This window comes from Neofelis nebulosa, chromosome 17, assembly GCF_028018385.1.
Source record: "Neofelis nebulosa isolate mNeoNeb1 chromosome 17, mNeoNeb1.pri, whole genome shotgun sequence".
In the NCBI taxonomy this organism is placed as follows: Eukaryota; Metazoa; Chordata; class Mammalia; order Carnivora; family Felidae; genus Neofelis; species Neofelis nebulosa.
The window spans coordinates 55441688-55459611 of NC_080798.1; the positions used below are offsets into that span (position 1 = coordinate 55441688).

General features: G+C 55.8%; 2 protein-coding genes across 2 annotated transcripts in view; both read left to right on the top strand.

The window, feature by feature from the left end:
- The window catches only part of CMIP (c-Maf inducing protein), a 233304-nt gene that overhangs the window by 96768 nt on the left and 118612 nt on the right, over positions 1 to 17924 (top strand). The window lies entirely within an intron of this gene.
- On the top strand, positions 879 to 10535 carry LOC131500072 (uncharacterized). Its single transcript, XM_058708806.1, has 2 exons — positions 879 to 3579; positions 3626 to 10535. The coding sequence occupies exon 2, from the start codon at positions 7378 to 7380 to the stop codon at positions 8293 to 8295; it is 918 nt and encodes a 305-aa protein (XP_058564789.1). The 5' UTR covers positions 879 to 3579; positions 3626 to 7377; the 3' UTR covers positions 8296 to 10535.

Below are 17924 nucleotides of genomic sequence, written 5' to 3' on the forward strand. Positions count from 1 at the left end.
CCTCTCCTGGTGGGTTTTGATTCGTGGTTACCCCGGGGCCTGACTTACCTGGTTACCCTGGCGAATGGGGAGCTCGTGTGTAATGGGGACCAGGTTTCAGGTTGGGAGGGTGAGAAGGTTCCAGAGATGGATGGTGGTGGCTTTGGCACAACAGTGGGGAAGGATTTAATGCTGCTGTGCGGTACGTTTAAAGATAGTTAAAACCGTAAACTTTATATTATGTCTATTTGACCACAATTTTTTAATGTTTATTTATTCATTTTGAGAGAGCCAAGAGAGAGCATGAGCAGGGGAGGGGCGGAGAGAGAGGGAGACAGAATCCCAAGCAGGCTCTGCACCGTCAGCACGGAGCCCGATGTGAGGCTCAAACCCGCGAACCGTGAGATCATGACCTGGCCAGAATCGAGTCGGATGCTTAACCCACTAAGGCATCCAGGTGCCCCACCACGATGTTTTTAAAAAAGGAGGTACCCCATTGGAGGAGCCCAATTTGAAGGGTGTTCTTTTTTTTTTTTTTTTCAACGTTTTTTATTTATTTTTGGGACAGAGAGAGACAGAGCATGAACGGGGGAGGGGCAGAGAGAGAGGGAGGCACAGAAGCGGAAACAGGCTCCAGGCTCTGAGCCATCAGCCCAGAGCCTGACGCGGGGCTCGAACTCACGGACCGCGAGATCGTGACCTGGCTGAAGTCGGACGCTTAACCAACTGCGCCACCCAGGCGCCCCTGAAGGGTGTTCTGTAAAACCCCTGAGCAGTGTTCCTGAAAACTGTCAAGAACTTCAAGGGCAAAGAAGGTGGGAAACTGCTCCAGACTAGAGGATGCCAGGGCGATACGAGGACACGTGTGATGTGGCATCCGGGCTGGGACCCTGGGGCGGGGGACGCAGTGACGTCCAAACAGCGCGTCCAGGTCAGCCGGTACTCCGGTGCCAATGCTGGTCTCTTGGTTGTGACCGGTGCTCCAGGGTCGTGAAGATGTTAACGTGAGGGGAAATGGGGTGACAGTGTAGCAGAAGTCGCCAGAAGTCCCTGTGCTGTCTTTGCAGCTTAAAAAAAAAAAAATTCTAAAACAATCTGAAAATAAAGTTTGAAAGACGAGGGGTAAGCGTCTGGTCTGAGTGGGGGAGGTCAGGGAAGGGCCCCACAGAACGCTGCTTCTGTGTCAGGGCTTGATGGTGGACTGAGGCCAACCTTGCGTGGGGCGGGGGGTGGGGGAGGTGAACAGGGGCAGAGGCACCCAGCCCACCTGCTGAGGGCGGTGCCCCCTGGTCACTCCTCCTCTGCTTTCCGTCACTGGGAACCTGACCACTTCAGGTGTCTCACGGAAGGTGGAGCGGCACGGTGTTTGTATTTTTGTGACTGGCTTAGCGCACGTAGCGCTGTGAGCATCCAGCCCACTCTCTTCGTCCGGTCACCTCCCCGCAGACCCTTGGGTTGCTTCCGCCTTTTGGTCGTTGTGAATAATGCTTCTGTGAACAGGGATGTTCGAATGTCTCTCTGAGATCTTGGGTCTCCACCCAGAAGTGGGATGGCTGGATCATATGGTAGTTCTATTTTTAATTTCTTGAGGGATCTCCATACCGGTTTCCAAAGCGGCTGCGTTCTTTTACCTTCCCACGAGCCGCGGGGAGAGGCCGGGGATCCTTCTCGACACCACCCGACGCCCAGGCCCGCCCCCCACCACAAGGAGCGATCTGGCCCCAAATGTCAGCAGTGCTAAGGCGGAGAACCCTGGACGTGAGCGAGAGAGGAGCGGAGGGAGACCCAGACTGAGTTTGCAGGGGCGGAGCTGGGCCCGTCCAGGCGTGCTGCCATGAACGTTGTGAGGAGCATGTCCTAGAAGAAGAAGAAGCACAATCATTGCCGCGGTGGAAGGGACCCCAGGAAGGGACCCGCGGGAAGTGCCTTTCTTGCGTTATCTTCTTTAAACCCGCACCACCGTGAGGGTGGCCGAGAATGTGTTGAAAGCGGGCCGCCCGCAGTAGGTCCTCAGGAACCCGAGCTCGCTTTCCTTGCCCATCACAGACTCACGGCCTGCAGACTGGGACCCTGCTCCCCCGTGTACTTTGTCCTTCCGTAAGCGAGGCACAAACACCGGTGGTCAGGCCAGCAGATAAGGCAGCCGAACACACACAGCCCCTCCCGGCGGAACTTGTGTGGCCCGTGGTTGTGAGCGACGGGGTGGGGTTACCTGGCAACCGGGCCCACCGCCAGTTCTGCCCACCGCCAGCACCCCCACCCCGGCCACCAGGAGACTTGCTTCTGTGTGGGCTTCCCGGCTTCGCACCCAAGGCAGGGCACGCTGGGCAGAGGAGAGGGTGTTGTTCCTTTGTGGTTCCATAATCAAAGAGACACCAGGCCAGGCCCTGAACACGATTGACTGGGTTTGGGGAAAGAACGACGAAAATGTATTATTACTGTAGCAATCGTGGTTGTATTATTGAGTACCTGCTATGTGCTTGGTATCTCGCTCATGATTCTTTTGTTCGTCTGTATAGAGGGCCTGCTGTGCGCCCGGCCAGGGCTATTCCGGGCACAGGAGATACAGCAGTGAGTGTGACAGGCAGAGTCTTTGCTTCCACAAATCCTATATTCTGGTAAGAAGAGAGAATAAATATGTGAACAAATACATAGCATTTTAAGTAGTCATAGGTATTTTTGAAGAAACATGGCAGGGGGAGGTGAGGCACAGTAGAATCAGGGTGTCATTTCCTGGGGTCAGGGAGAATATTGGAACAGAGCCTTGAATTAGGGGACCCAGTTGTGAAGACATTTAGGGGAAAGTGTGTGTGTGCAATGGGCGGGTACAGCATGGGCAAAGGCCCTGTGGCAGGAGCAGGAGTGGCAGGTTTAAGCAACTGCAAGGAAGCCAGTGGGGTTGGAACAGAATGGGTGAGAAAGAAGGTGGTGAGAGCCAAGACCAGAGAGAGTGGGGGTGGGCAGGTCACGGAGGGTCTTGCAGGCAATTACCAGGGCTTTGGGTTTTCTTCTCGGTGAGAAAGGAGTCAGTCGTTGGAGGGTTTTGAGTAGAGGAGGGACACAATCTGACTTTGGCTTTACAAAGCATCCCTCAGGGGCGCCTGGGTGGCTCAATTGGTTAAGCGTCTGACTTCAGCTCAGGTCGTGATCTCACTGTTGGTGAGTTCGGGCCCCGCGTCAGGCTCTTTGCTAACAGCCCGGAGCCTGGAGCCTGCTTTGGATTCTGTGTCTCCCTCTCTTTCTACCCCTCCCCCGCTCGTCCTCTCTGCTCTCTCTCTCTCTCAAAGAAAGACATTAAAAAGTTTTTTTAAAAACGCATCCCTCAGCTGCTAGATGGAGAATCGTCTAAAACTCTGATCTGACGATTGTTAGCCATGTATGGCCATTTAAATTTAACTGGGCACCTGTAAAGTTGCAAACTGAGTTCCTCAGTCATGGTTGCCACCTTTCAGGCACTCGCTAGCCGGTGCGGATAGCGAGCATTTCCGCCATCCCAGTAAGCCCTCTCGGGTGGTGCCGTCTGAGGGAGGCCAGTGTGCCCGACAGTCCAGGCAAGAGGTGAGGCTGACACTCGGCCTCTTGGTCTCACGGGCAGAGGCTGTGACGGTGGTCAGTCTCGGCGCTGATCTGGAGGCGAAGCAGCCAGGACTTGCCCGTGGATCGGACGTAAGAGTGCAGAGTGGGCAAAAAGCCAAGGGCCGCTGGGTGATTGCTGGCTGGAGAGGCCGTCACCTCGTAGCTCACCTGACTGAGCACATGATGTGCGCCAGGCATAGGCCGAGCGCCGTCCGGGCCTCCTGGAACCCCCATACCAGTCCCGTGTTACAGCAGAGCCAGTGGGGCCCCCGCGGAAGGGTGTGAGCTGCAAGGCCAGCCTGCTCAGGGTCCAAGCACCAGGATTCCAACCCCGGTCTTCTCGCTCTGTTCACAGGGCACGCCTCATGGCACTTCTCTCGGAAGCCATCCATGAGGTGCCAGACCCTCCCGCCCCCAAGCGAATTCATCAGGGACCAGCCTGTAGTGCTGGCCATTCTCGGCTCTTGGGCCCGGGCGGTGGCCCCGTGAGAGTGGGTCACGTGGTGAAGCAGGGCTGCTGGGATGTCCGCCCCTTCCCAGCGACGCCCTGCCCGGTCTCGGGCAGACTAGCCCAGCTGGCCTTCTGGGAACCCTGCGTGGCTCACTCCTCAGTCCGGGGCCAACTCTGCGAGCGCCAAAGGGCTCCAAGTTCATATCTCACAACAGTTTTGTGAGGGAGGTGGGCATTTCCCCCATTTTCCAAATGTGGAAACAGGCTCAGAGAGGTGCAGTCACTTGCTCGAAGTCACACAGCCGTGATGTAGGAGGGGTGGAATTTGAACTTAGAAAGTCCTTGCTCTTCGTCACTAGGATCTGCGGCCTCAGGGGGAAGCACTGGCGGGCAGGGCCTCCGTGGAGAGTCACGCGGTTGTCATTTCAGACCTTGTCACGGCCATGGGTTGAGTGGGCTGGAAATGCATGTGCCCTGGCAAGGCGCTGACCCCTCCGGAGAAAAGGGCTTCTCGTTATTTGCACAAAGATTCCCCAGCTCGCCAGGCCATGGCCTGAATTGTCTAAGAGGTGGGGCTCCTTTTCTAATTCCCACAGCCTGGCTGGCCCCCCTGCATGGGGGACACAAGGAACTAGTGAGAACACCGTGAAGCCTGGAGGGCTGGCTGGGGAGGCATCTTGGCTCAGTGGTCATGAGTTTGTGTCTTGGAGCCCACAGTGCTGGGTTCAAATCTCGGCATGGCCTCTTTTGCCTCTGTGATTCACGCAGCTCGTGAATTTCTATAAGCTGCAGTTTCCTTTGTGTTGTTATACAGGGAATGTTGGTAATAATAACATCCTCCATCTGGTAGGGCAGCCCCTTTCCGTGCGTCTGGCTGCATCTGCCCCGCTGCAAGTTTTTTGGAGATTCAGACTCTCAGACCCTACCCTCCTGCACTATAGTCTGGATTTTGACAAAACTCTCCAGGCAGCCCGTCGGCACATTCAACGCGAGAGGCCGTGGTGTGGACTGAACAAGGTGATTCAGGCACCGGCGAGCACAGGTAGTACGCTCCTCTGGGCGGGCACCTTCTGTCTCCTTGGTAGCTGTGTAGTCTTGAGCTGCCGGCCACGTACTCTGAACTCTCGTTATCACAGTGCTTGGTGGTGCACAGATGAGGCACCCTGGAAAACAGATCGATGCCTGGAAAAGCTTCCAGGTGAGTCGATGCTATCTGACCGTTTACTGCACCTTGAAGAGCCAGGCTTCCAGGGCAGACCACAAGCTGGAGACCGGTGCTGCTGCCCTGCCTTGAGGGCAGAGCTCCACGTCGTGCACTGGAAGAACCGCATACCCCCAAGCCCATGGCCCGAGGGCCAGCCACATGGTCAGCCAGCCTCTCCTTGCAGTTTTAGGGCAGATCGATATACGGTTTGAAGGAGCCCCGGGCTGGGGGGTAGAGGAGCAGGCGGCTCTCACATCTCGCCGGAGCCCAGGTTTCGATTGGCTGAGTAAATCTCCCAGGGGAGGAAAGAACACAGAGCTCACACAGGCGAGGGTGCAGGTTGGCTCGAGAGGGGCCGCGAGTACAGATGTGTTTGCAGTGGGCCTTCGTCAGTGTTGCCCTCTGCACACCACCCCCCCGCCTTAAGTCACCTTCCTTGGGAGAGCTCTCCTAAGACATGTTCATGAAGACTTCCACAGGGCAAGCCTTTTAAAAGTGCGCGTGTGTATCTTTGCATGTGCGTGTTATACATCTGATGCTCTTGGAGCAGAGGTAACACCACCCCGCTGTTAGAGAAGAGTCTCATCCCCATGGACTGCGGTTCTGAGCCCCTTGCTGGCATCCCCGGGGGCTCACGGGGGCCAGGGATGACGAAGAAGAGGAAAAGGAGCAGAGCCCGCTGAAACCAGCCGCTCTTGACCGTGAGTGTAGCCGGCAGCACGGGCATCTGTTCCAGGAGCGTCGTTCCTGGGTAGGAGCAGCAGTGGTTGGGCTGCTCAGTATTTTACGTAAGCAAACCCTGGGCACCTGGGGGGTACAGTCGGCGAAGCGTCTGACTCTTGGTTTTGGCGCAGGTCATGATCTCACAGTTCGCGAGTTCAAGCCCTGTATTGGGCTCTGTGCTGACAGCACAGAGCGTGCTTGGGATTCTCTCTCTTCTCTCGCTGCCCCTCCCATGCTTGCGCTCTCTCTCTCTCTCTCAAACTAAAATAAGAAACAAACTTCAAAAAAACTTAAGGGACGCCTGGGTGACTCAGTTGGTTGAGCGTCCGACATCAGCTCAGGTCATAATGTCACAATTTGTGGGTTCGAGCCCCGCGTCGGGCTCTGTGCTGACAGCTCAGAGTCTGGAGCCTGCTTTGGATACTGTCTCCTGCTCTCTCTGCCCCTCCCCTTCTCACGCTCGTCTCTCTCTCTCAAAAATAAATAAATATTTAAAAAAAATAAGCCAACCCTGGTAATTCTGATGTCGGTGACTCTGCAGATCACACTTGCAGAAATTGGGCATTGGGGTAAGAATCAGCAAGTCGGGCACATAATAGGTGCTCAGTCAACACTTGACGAGTTGTAGGTCTGTGTGTAGGAATGAATAAAACATAGAAGAGCTCATGGACGAACGTGCAGAAGAAGAGTTTACGAGTGACAATATGCCGAAGGAGGGTGTCTGAGAAGGAGGGAACGCACGTGTGGCCGGGCGCGTGGATGAGGTTGGGGTTCCAGGACAGTGGGGGAGGGGCAGGGCCTCCCAAGTGGGTTAAGTGAAGGGTGGTGCTCTGGTGTGTCTGGTGAGGGCCCGAATGTTCCAAGCGGGAGCTCGAGGCGTTCTCCCCGAGGATAGGCTGAGTTCTGGGAGCGGGGTAGAAAGGGGACCGTTATTGTGGAATCTATATAAAGTCCCTGCGGGGACCAGGGTCAGGGCAGCAGTGTGAACCTTAACCCAGAGTCTGGGCCCCGTCTGGGCCTGGAGAGATGCCTTTGACTCCACAGCCGACCTTCCACAGGGAAGTTTGTTCTTTTGGGTGCCGTTGGGCTTACTCTGAGGACGGGAGCCTTTCTCCCTCGTCTTCACCGCGGAAACCCCTGCGCATCCCGCGAGACCCACCGAGGAGTGCTGCCTGCGCGTGACCTTCCCCATTCGAGGTGCGGACCACCGCAGCCCGGCTCGGGGCGCTGTGGGAAAGCGATCGGGGCAGGGGCTAGAAACCCGTGGCCCCTTCGTCTCAGTCTCCGTCTGCGGCTCCTCCTTCTTCTGTGGCGTCACGCTGGAAAGGAGACTCCCCTGTTTCTCGCTCTTGTCTCCAGGCTCCCAAAGAAGCTCCCCATATGGCCGGGCCTGGGGTAGGGGCCGACCTCCGGACCAGTCACCGTGGCTACCAGGCGGCATCCCATGGTAACCATGGTGACCCCACCGCCAGTGGGGGCAGGGTCATTCGCAGGGGAGATGGAGAGCTTTCCTAAGGGTAGGGAGGGACAGCAACACGAGCGGCCCGGCTTGCACCCCGCACCCAGGAAGGCCTCACTTGCCTCCTCCCCTCTGATTGACGCTCCCAGTGGGAAGGCAGCGTTCAGCACACGCTTCTGCCATTATGATCATGTCCCTTGGAGACCGGGAGCTCCTCCAGGCCGTGCCGGCCTCGTCCGCCTTTCCCGTCCTGTGTCGGGGCCGGTGCACGGTGAGTGGGCACACATGTCCCGCGGGTGGATGCGCCACCTCGCCCCCTCCTCCGCCATTTGGGACGGGGACCAGAGCGTGTCTCCGGGCACTCCCAGCCAGCAGGAGGCTTCAGGAGAGAAACGAGGGAGACGGGGACATAGTCGGTCCTTTGAGGCTGAAATCGGGCAGCGGGAGACGTGGAGGACCGTTGACTGTCATTTGTTTGGACAGGCGAGGCTTCTGCCACTCTGTCTCGGCCACTCTGGGGGAGACAAAGGCGCTTCTGATGGGAGGCTGCCCTCTCCCCAAGAAGGAGGGCGCGCCGGGGCGGCTGGATGCGTTTGCTTCCAGATGAAATTATGTGCTTGGGGTTTGAGTGGACTTAGGCCTCATTCATGCATGTCTGTTTGCTCAGCCTGCCAGGCCCACGGACCTGGTCTCCCAGCCTCCTGGGGACAGATTGGGGCCTTGCTGTTCTTCCAGGGAGTTAAGGAGCATTGTCCTCCCCTGTGCTCTCTTTCTGCAGTAGGTACTGCTCAGGGCGCCCACCCCTGTGAAGCTGGGAGGGGGCATGGCGCTGGAGCCACACATAGCTCTTGGGTTTGCATCCCAGCTGTGCTACCCTTTAGCTCTGTGACCCTGGACATGTGACTTGACCTCTCTGTTTCCTCGTCTATATAGTGAGGCTCATCTTGCTTGCCTACAAGGTCTTGGCAAGGTTCTAATGCATTTGTACCTGCTTCTCCTAGGACCCAGCAGTCCTACTCTCAGTTATATTCCCGAGTGCTCTGTCCACCAGAAGACATGAGCAAGAATGTTCAAAGCAGCCTCAGCAATAGCCTAAAACTGGAAACAAGCCAAGTATCCAGCAGTGGTAGAATGGTAAACAAATTATAGCATGACCACACGAGGGAATAGTATACAGCAATGAAAAATGATAAATACTACAGATGAATATCACAGATGTTGTGTTGCACAAAATAAACCAGACACAGAGGGGTCCGTACTGCACGATTCCGTTTATATGATGTTCAAGGGCAGATAAAACTGGCCTGTAGCAATAGAGGTCATAAGAGTGGTGACTTCTGGGGGACACTGACCAGGAAGGGGCACGAGGGAGCCTTCTGGGTGTGGGGTCATGATCCCATGAGTGTGTTCATACCTGAATATTCATCAGGCTCGTGCACGCCATCAGTGCACGGGACCGGATGGAAGGACACCTCAGACCCTCCTGTCCCCCAGAGGGAAGGGTCCTGCAGCCATGACTGTTCTGTAGATGCTCATTGGAAGGAGTCCCAGGGCACACCCCCGGGTCTTTGCTGCCTGGTGTGAGAACCTGCTGACAAAGGGTCTGCAGCAGCCATGTTGTGCTTGCTGTGGCCGCTGGGCCTTGCGGGTCCTTGCGGGTCCTCGCGGGTCCTCATCGTCCTCAGAGTGTGCCGTGCCTGGTGTGGGGGCACAGTTGCTGCGGGCCGGGACCCCCTTTGTTTTTGCCTATGGCTGGCATATTTGGACTGTGAGAAAACACTGTGGCCCTGGGAGCATTTACTTAACCCTGAAGTCCTAGTCCCATGGTTGGAGGAGACAGACAGACAGACTTGCCCTGGAAATCCCCTGGCTGCACCTCTGTGGGCCTCAGTTTCCACTTCTGCAAGCATGATGCTACCCAAGAGACAGCCTGTGTGATGTGCCGGCCCTTTCTTGCTCCAGTGCCCCTTCTCCATAGGACCCACCTTCTCGGCCTCTCTGCGCCCTGGCCCTTCTCTGCTTGGTTTCCTCTGCAGACTTGGTCACAGCGTAAAGTTCATTTATTCACTCATTGCTTCCTTGGCAGCTTCCCGAAGGCAGGGACTTTTGTCTGTTTTGTTCACTGCTGTATCCCCAGCCCTTGGCACATAGTGGGCACTTCATAAATTGTTGTTGGCTTGGCATGGACCTGTTAGCGGCCGTTAGAAGGTTCTCAATCTTTTCATGCCCAAGGCTTTCTTTGGGGTAGAATTGAGTCCAGAGAACTTCAATAAACTCACCCAGGGATGGTGGGAGCTGTGTGCCGAGTTGTTCAGTGTAAGATTCAACTTTTTTTTAAAGCCGGAAGTCACTGACAGAGGAAAGGCCCGCTTTGCAGAGGTGGAAACTGAGGCCCAGAAAGGTGCCGGGGACCTGCCTTCTAGGGCAGCTTTGGTAGTGAAGGAGGGCGAGGGGACCTCTGTGCCTTCCCCTTGGCGTTGACTGTGGACCGTGGCACGGTGGGTCGAGACTGCCTGCCCCTCTGACTTCCAGCTGGTTCTCCTCCAATGCTCCGGCCACATGCCTGCCCTCTGCCCCCTGGAAGCGGGGACGTCAGGAGGGAGCTATGCTCCCATCCTCAGGTGCAAGGCTGGCTGCTCGATGAAAGCCCTGCAGTCTGTGGGCCGCATGTCTCCCGTCTCGGCTTGGCAGGGGCCCAGAGCAAGGGCACCAGGCCTTGGGAGTGAGTCACTCTTTCTCCCTGCCAGGCGGGAGCTCCAGGGGACAGGGGAGTGACCCCACAGGGTGCAGGCCACGTGGGGGGAGGCCCAGGCATGGCCCTCAGCTTGCTGGGGGACGAGGGAGGAGAGTGGAAACTTTGACATTTGTTTCTTACTTTCAAGCCAGTTAGTGAGGATCAACCTCACAGATCAACAACAGCCCTAAACCTTGGCTCTTTCTATTTGAGAAACCACAAAGGAAAGGAGGACTGGATTTGGCTACATAAAAAAAAAAAAAAAAAAAAAAAAAAAAAAAGGCACCCTTGAGCATGGAAAAACAGACCGACAAATCAGCCTTACCGTAAACCGATGTGAAAGGCAAATGATCAGCTGGGAAAATGCAGTTCCAGCATATTTGACAAATAAAGAGTTAAATAACCTTAATACGCAGAAACTACGCATGAATCAATCAGAAACTGACCACCTCTGGGGGGAAATGTACGGAGAGTAAAAGGAGAAATGCAGTGGCCAACAACTGTGAGGAAACGCCTCTCAGTAATGAGAGAAATAGGAATTAAAAAGAAACTACGAAGCAGGTTTTCACCTGGAAAACTGGCAAAGGTTTAAATATGATAACGCATTTTCCAAGGAGGAGAGGTGCATCTCACACTTTTGTGGGTCCTCCCCGTCCCGGGTCCGTAGCCCCCTCCCTCTGAATCGGTTACTTTTTGGCCGTCTCTTGCCTTCACTCTGGATCCACTGAGAATGTCAGTAGCTGCCACTCGTGAGCACCTACTGTATGCCAGGCATCCCACACATGCCGTCTCATTCTGGACAACCCATGCAGCATGGCTTACCGCCCCATTTTGCAGATGAGAAAACTGAGGCTCAGCACGAAGGGACTTAGGTGACATCTCACATTGGATAGTGGAACCAGAATTTGAATCCAGAGATAACTGGTCCTCAAGGCCATGCTCTCCTTTCTCCTTCCCTTCTGGCCAGCATTGGGGCCCTGGCTCTCTCTCGGAGAGGACACTGGCAGGGGTCCAGGCTGTCCTGGCATCTCTGGTCTTCAGTTTGACTTTTCAGAAGCCACGGCCTGCAGGAGCTCCTCAGACAGGATCAGTCCTGCCACGGAGGCCAGTGGGTTACAGAGGCACGTCCCTGTCTTGGCCAGTGCTATTCGGTGCTTTTGCTTTACTGGGGCAAATTATCCCATGAGAATCTGAACCCTGAACTCAGTGTGGGAGTGTGGTTTTCTCATGAAACCTGGGAGCGCTGAAGGGCAGAGCATCACACACACGCACACACGTGTGCACACACGCGCACACACCCCCGTCTTGCCTGCCCTCGAGAGGGCGGTGTGGCCTGGTGGTGGAGAACGTGGATGAGGGTTCAGACTACCCGGGTTGGAGTCTGCTTTCTGCAGAGTGGTGGCTTTTCTGGGCGGGGGGTGGGGGAGCCTGGATTTGGAGGGTTGAGCAGTTTCCACAGTGTAAATACTCCCGCTGTGGCCAAAACAAGACCGCTGAATGCAGACGAGGGAAGAGACGCACACAGCTGGCCTCCGGGAACCAGGAAGGGCCAGACCCGTCACGCCATGACCGCTGCCGCGCGTCCTGGTGGGTGAGACCCGTGCTGCCGTGCGGTGAGAACCTGGGCTTGAACCTGACACGGCCATTTCCCGGTGATGCCTTATTCCGAGCCCCGGTTTCCTCCTCTACAGAATGTTCTGACAACAGCTTCCTTGAAGGTGGGGGTGGGGGTTGGGTTCGAAGTGGCCGAGGCCGAAAGGCCCTTTCACGCGGCTTGTCGCGTCTTCAGTGAGCGAGCCACGCTGTTGTGTCAGGCCTGGGCTGGCTGGGCCCTGGGTCCTGGGCCCTGGCCAGGGGACTCTGAGCATCTACAGGCTGAGCCCCTTCTTCCTTTAGGCCCCAGCAGGGCCTGGGGAGGAGACGGGGGCGGGGGGTGGTGAGCGAGGGGCTGAAAACACCTGTTTGAAGAAGATACCGGCTATCCAGTTCTGGAGGCCCCTGGTTCCTGGTCTCCTTCCCACACCACCTTCGGGGCTTCAGTCATCAGCCCCACCCCCCCAGCCCCCGTTAACAGCCTCAGTAAAGAGGGAGGAATAGCACTGGCCATACCTTAAGAGGCTTCTGGTAGGCGCTTCCTTCCAAGGAGCAGAGTACGGAAAAGGGGAAGAAAGGAATAACCTGACAGTGGAGAAACCTGCTGGCATCCCTTGGCCCGCCGGTCACGGTCGTCGGCAGCCATGACGAGTCATGTGAGGGCATATGCACCCTGGCTATGATGTGAGGAGAGGGGCACCGTACCTCTGGGGACCTCCTCCCTCCAGCCCACAAGCCCGGTCTAATCATGAGAAAAACATCAGACCAACCCCCCCGAGGGACATTCTGCAAAATACCTGACTGGCACCCCTCACAACTGCCCAGGTCATCAAGAACAAGAAAAGTCTAAGCAACTGTCACAGCCCCGAGGAGCCCGAGATGACGAGACGACAAAGTGTAGTGGGGTGATGGGATCCTGGAACCGAAAAGGAATGTGAAATAAAAACCGTCGAAATCCGAATCAGGCACGAACTTTCACTAGAGTGTTATTTCACTAGTTGTTAACAGGTGCACCCCATTCACGTACGTAGGGGAACCATAGTGTGGTACCTGTGGGAACTCTGTGCTATCTTTCCCATTTTTCTGGAAACCTGCAATTGTCCTAAAAAGTGTATTAAAGGCAGGGGGTGGGGGGGGGGGGAGGCGTTCCAGAGAGGTGTGGACTCACATGGCCCCCTCCCTGGTGAACCTCAGTGTGGAGCTTAGTGGCAGTGTGGGCTGACGTGTGCCCCGTGCATTGCCTTGGTTGGTCACACCCCGCCCTGGCCAGCGAGTGTGCACGGTGGCCCTGCCTCCCACGCCGGGAGCCTGTTCCCTGACGCCCAGGACGAATCCCAGCCTCTCCTTGCACTCGCTGACCTGTGCTGGCAGACCTCCTCTCTTGTTCTCCTCGACTCCAGCCCCCTCAGCCTTCGTCTGGCAGGAGGAAGGGCGGTGGGTAGACCTCCACCGTGAGACCCTTGGTGGACTTGCTCACCAGGAAGCCCTCGGCCCCGACCCCGGGCACCAGCCCAGGACACTTTGATGTGGTGTTCTGACTGGTCCTCCATCCAATTCCCCTCCTTCTTTGCCCAGGGATTTCTGCACGTTCTTCTCAAGGCTCCAGAGACCTTGAGCTCACTATCTGAAGTAGCCGTCTCTTTCCTGGGTCTCCAGAATGGTGGTTTCTGGCAGCCGCCTCAGACTCAGCTTCCCCATTTCTGTCCATCACATCAGCCTCCCGCTTGGCTGTGGTGTCCACTCTGAACCTGCTCAGGGCAGCGTGCAGCCCCTGTGAGCTCTTTCCGTGGACAGGAGAACTGTGGGGGGAGCCCTCCTATTCACGGGCAGGACTCTGGGGGTCAGTCTTGGAAAGGGCCCCCCCTCCTCCCTGGCAAATTTCGTGGGGTGGGGTGGGGGTGGGGTATGCTAGGTGAATGAGTTCTTTTGCATTCTTTCTTGGAATTATTCAGAGTTGTTACTCCTTCTGCCTCTTGGCCTTTAATAGTGGCCACAAAGAGGGGGAGGAGCCAGTGTTCTTTGAGCACCTCCTGCTGCAGGCACTTTTTATTTCTTCGTTCCCCCGACAACGCTCTGGGAAAGAGAGTCTTACTGTCCTTATTTCCAGACGAGCACCTGAGGTTCCGAGACGCTCACAGGGGTTGAGCCGGGATCTCAGAATCCATTCAGTCTGATTTCGGATCCGGGCTCCCTTCTTCATGGCCCCCATTTGCCTGATGGCTAGCAGCCCCACAGTCAGAGGTGCCCAAGGTCCCTAGTGACGGTTGTGAAATCGACCTGATGCCTCTCGTGGAAAGTGACATAGTCAAGGTCGGTGACCAGCCGAGACTTCTCTGTTCTGGCAGCAAGAATCCCTCTTTCCGGAAACCCCTCAGTCCCAGACAGACCAGCATTTCGGCCCCCCTGCCTCACATCCACGTTTGTTCATGTTTCACACGCTCAGCAGCCCCATGGCCACCATATTGGATGGCGGAGGTAGAGAATGTTTCCATCATCACGGAAGGGTGCTGGTCTAGAGGGTTAGCCCTGCTGGGGCCACCCAGCCAAGAGCCCAAGGAGCCCCCCGTCTTACTTCCCCTTACTCAGCATCCTGCTGGAACCTTCATCTCCTCATCGCCCCACAGCCTCTTTGTCCAGACTTCCATCCATTCCCCTGAGGCCCCCCGCCCCGTCCTCCCTGATCCCCACCCGCTACTTCTTGGCCCATCCCAGGCTGACCATTGCCCGGCCACAAGGCCCTTCCCAGCCCTGGGAGTCCTCCCGCTGGCCAGCAGGGGGACGTGGACGGGGTGCTAAGTTTGGCAGTGGGCACCGTTGGCTCAGCTCCACAGGGCAGGCCCTAACCGGGGCTTGTGGTGTGTTTATGCTCCGTAAGGAAAAGGCGATGCTTCGGCGGAAACTGAGAGGCTGCTGGAGGCTTTCCTATTGGACAGGTTGGGAAACTGTCGGTCACTGAAGAAGTGAGGTGGGGGGCGGGGAAGATAGTGGAAGGTTCTAGAAGAGTCTTTGACTTTCACCTGAAATAGTCCCTCAGCTTGGCTCATTTTCTCACCCATCCGCGAGCAGGTTTGCTGTGCTCGACGCTGTGCTCCGTGCTGGGGATGCATAGGTGACCCCTGGGGGCAGGTCACCATCCCTACTCTCAGGGGTTCGCCGACACTGGGGAGACACAGACACATGAGTAAATAGTCACTTTGCAACTCACTTGGTGCTTACGCCACTGATCCTGAGTATTAGGATGGACCAAATGGAAGACGGTGGGGGCAAGGACCATATTGTCCCCTGGGCGTCCCCAGGGCTCCATGCACAGCAGGTGCTCATTGAGTGCCTGCTGGAGAAACGTTTGCATAAGGTGTCGTCGCCATCTACTGAGTCGTCTCTCATCCCTCTCTCCATCCCTCTCTCGTTTCTTCCTCTGAGAGGGGAACATTCATTTCTATAGCGTTCAGAGAGGCACGCCCTCTTCTGGAATGTACTCTAGGAGAGTTGCCTTATAATGTCACTGAGGTTAACTGAGCACGTGCTAAACACTTTGCCTTGATTGTCTTTTTAATCTGCCCAACAAATTATGTATGGATGGGGAACAGAGGAGGAAACTGAGGCACAGGAAGAGCTGGGCGGTTCAGCCCACGTTGTGTGGCACAGCAGTGGGACAGGGATCCCCCAGCCTCCTCTCCAGCTTTTCCGGGCTCAGAGCACTCCTGAGATGCTGATTCGGACTGAATCGTCCCCGGCACTGACTCCCTCGCCCTCGCCCTCCACGCTGCCTGTGGAGATGGTTGCAGGGCTGTCGCAAGTCCAGTTTTTCCAGGAGGCTTGAAGCACGGGCGATGTGGGCTTCGGGGAACAGAAAACTTTTCCTCAAGGTAGGCTTGTGGGTCTCCTGAGTGATGATCAGGGCCCCAGGAAGGAAGGTCCCACACGGAGGCTGACTTCATCCGTGAGCGTAGAATAAACACCAGGATGAGGGGCCCTAGAGGCCGCAGCTGGGGCCCAGGGACACACCGCCCTGCTCCCCTCCTTTACTCGCCTGGCGCCTCCAGGGGTGCCTGAATTCCTGCCACCGTGACCACCGTGGAGCCCCAGCCAGAGAGCTTTGAGCTGCGTGTGGGGGCTTAGGAGTTCTGAGTTCAAGTCCTGCCCCTGGACCATCCCAGCTGTGTGAACTGCGCGTGCGTGAGGAGGAGTCTGCGTCTCTCGGGGAGGAATGTGTTTCTGGCAAAGCGTCTGGCTCAGGGTCTGACCAGGGTTTGATCCCGTAACGAACACCGGAATAAATTTTGCAGGCTGGCTGAACTCTAAACCGTTGTGAAACAAGAACACATGTTTATAAACGCTTATTTTGTGCCTGGTGCTGTTCTATGCGCTCTCTCTATATTATCTCACCTAGTCCCCATAACAACTCTCTGGGACGGGTGCTACTATCTTTGTTCAGATCTGAGACCCCATTGCTGGTAAGATACCCTCTTCTCTTAGGGACCTCGGAGAGAGAAAAGAATGTAGCAGAGCCTTATTACCCAGCCAACTTTAAGGGAGGTTCAACTGTGTTTGAACTGATGAAGTACGATACTGCTGTGTCCATTCTACATGAGGAAATCAAGGCACCGAGAAGTGCCTAACTTCTCAGCGCATAGCTAGCCAGAGGCAGAGCCAGGACGCAAACGCTGGGGGCCTCTTACCAGAGTCTGGTGCCATAACCACTGTGGGGTGCTGCGCATTTACGAGAACTAGCGTAGAACAGGGAGTAAGAGCACAGGGTGTAGAGTCAGATGCAGTTGGGGGTCCCGCTCCTGGGAATTACTGGGTGGCTTTAAGTTGTCCCAGTGCCTCTAAGCCTTGGTGTTCTCAGCTCCAAGTGGAAGTGTTAGGAGCGCTTGGCCCCAGTGGAGGCTGTTCTCTGCTGAGGATTTGACCGCCAGGGCAGTCACCATCATCACCATCAGCGTCATCCCATCGTCACCACCCCCACCACCAGTTCATTCAAAGTGAAAGAGGCTGCATTTAAGTCTCTTCCCTGCTGTCCCCGGGGGTTTGGGCACGCTGGATGCAGTGTCTCACCCGGTCAGCGGCAATCCCAGCCCTGAGTCCCGTGAGTACTGGGTCTCTCCTAGAGTTAACCTGCGGGCCGTCTGTACGAGGTGCAGGTCACGTGTGTCTTCGGAAAGGAAAGACGGGGGCATTTTAAGTGCTTAACCCCTATCCTGAGAATAACAGGCCATCAAATTTGAGTTGGAAAATGAGAACGTTTTGGAGCTAATATGCGTATAATGAAGGAGTAGGAGAAATCGCTTGATGAATTCTTTCTGGAGCACCAAGATGGGACACAGTGTGAGTTCTTTGATCCTGGGAGCAAGCCCAGGGTTCCCATCTGTCCCGCCTCAGGGTCCAGGACAGATGGAGAGTGAGATGAGGTATTAGCCTCTGTTTCCTCATCTGTGAAATGGGCACCGTAACGCTGCATTCACTGCAAGCCCCATGCCTCTTCTCTTCCCTCACCATACCTCCTCTTTCTTATACCACTTTTTGGGAAATAATTGCGTGAGTTTTCTTATCTCTGAAAATTTTCTCCTGCTTAAGGCAGCTTAGAGGATGCTTACAAAGGCATTTGCTGAAGGGATGCTGTTAGAGGCACCGTGGATCCTGAGCGCGGAATGCCAGGTCAGATCTTCACCTGTGTAGGGAAGGAGAGGAGCCTAGCAGGAGGTGAGACTGACGGGGAGACTGGTACCACATTGTCCAGGGCCTCGAACGCCACCTGGAGGGATTTGGACTTTTCCCGAGAGCTAAGGCGGTGCCACCAGAGTTTGTTAAGAAGGGCTTTGGTGTTTCCGTGCAGGTGAGAAGGACTTCTTCCCAAATGAACAAACTGCCACCCTCATCCCCAGCCCCTGCCTTCCTGCTGTTTCCAGGAATGTCTTAGCCTAGCATTTCCTGAAAGGAGTTTTGTTATATGATGTTAAGAGGGGTGCTAGCAAAAAGTAAGAATGACAGCCACCACCACTGCAACAGAACAAACACGAGCAAAGATTCTGTGACATGGGTTTACAAACAGTAAAGGCAGGTTTCTTCGCTGCAGGACTTCTCAGTGCCTTTAATATGTCACTGTGAATTGTAAACGTCAGTAAGGGGAGTATCAGAGACAGTTCTCCACATGTGGGACCTCTCCCTTCCTCCCTCCCTTCCCCTTTCGTCCAAAAACGATCTC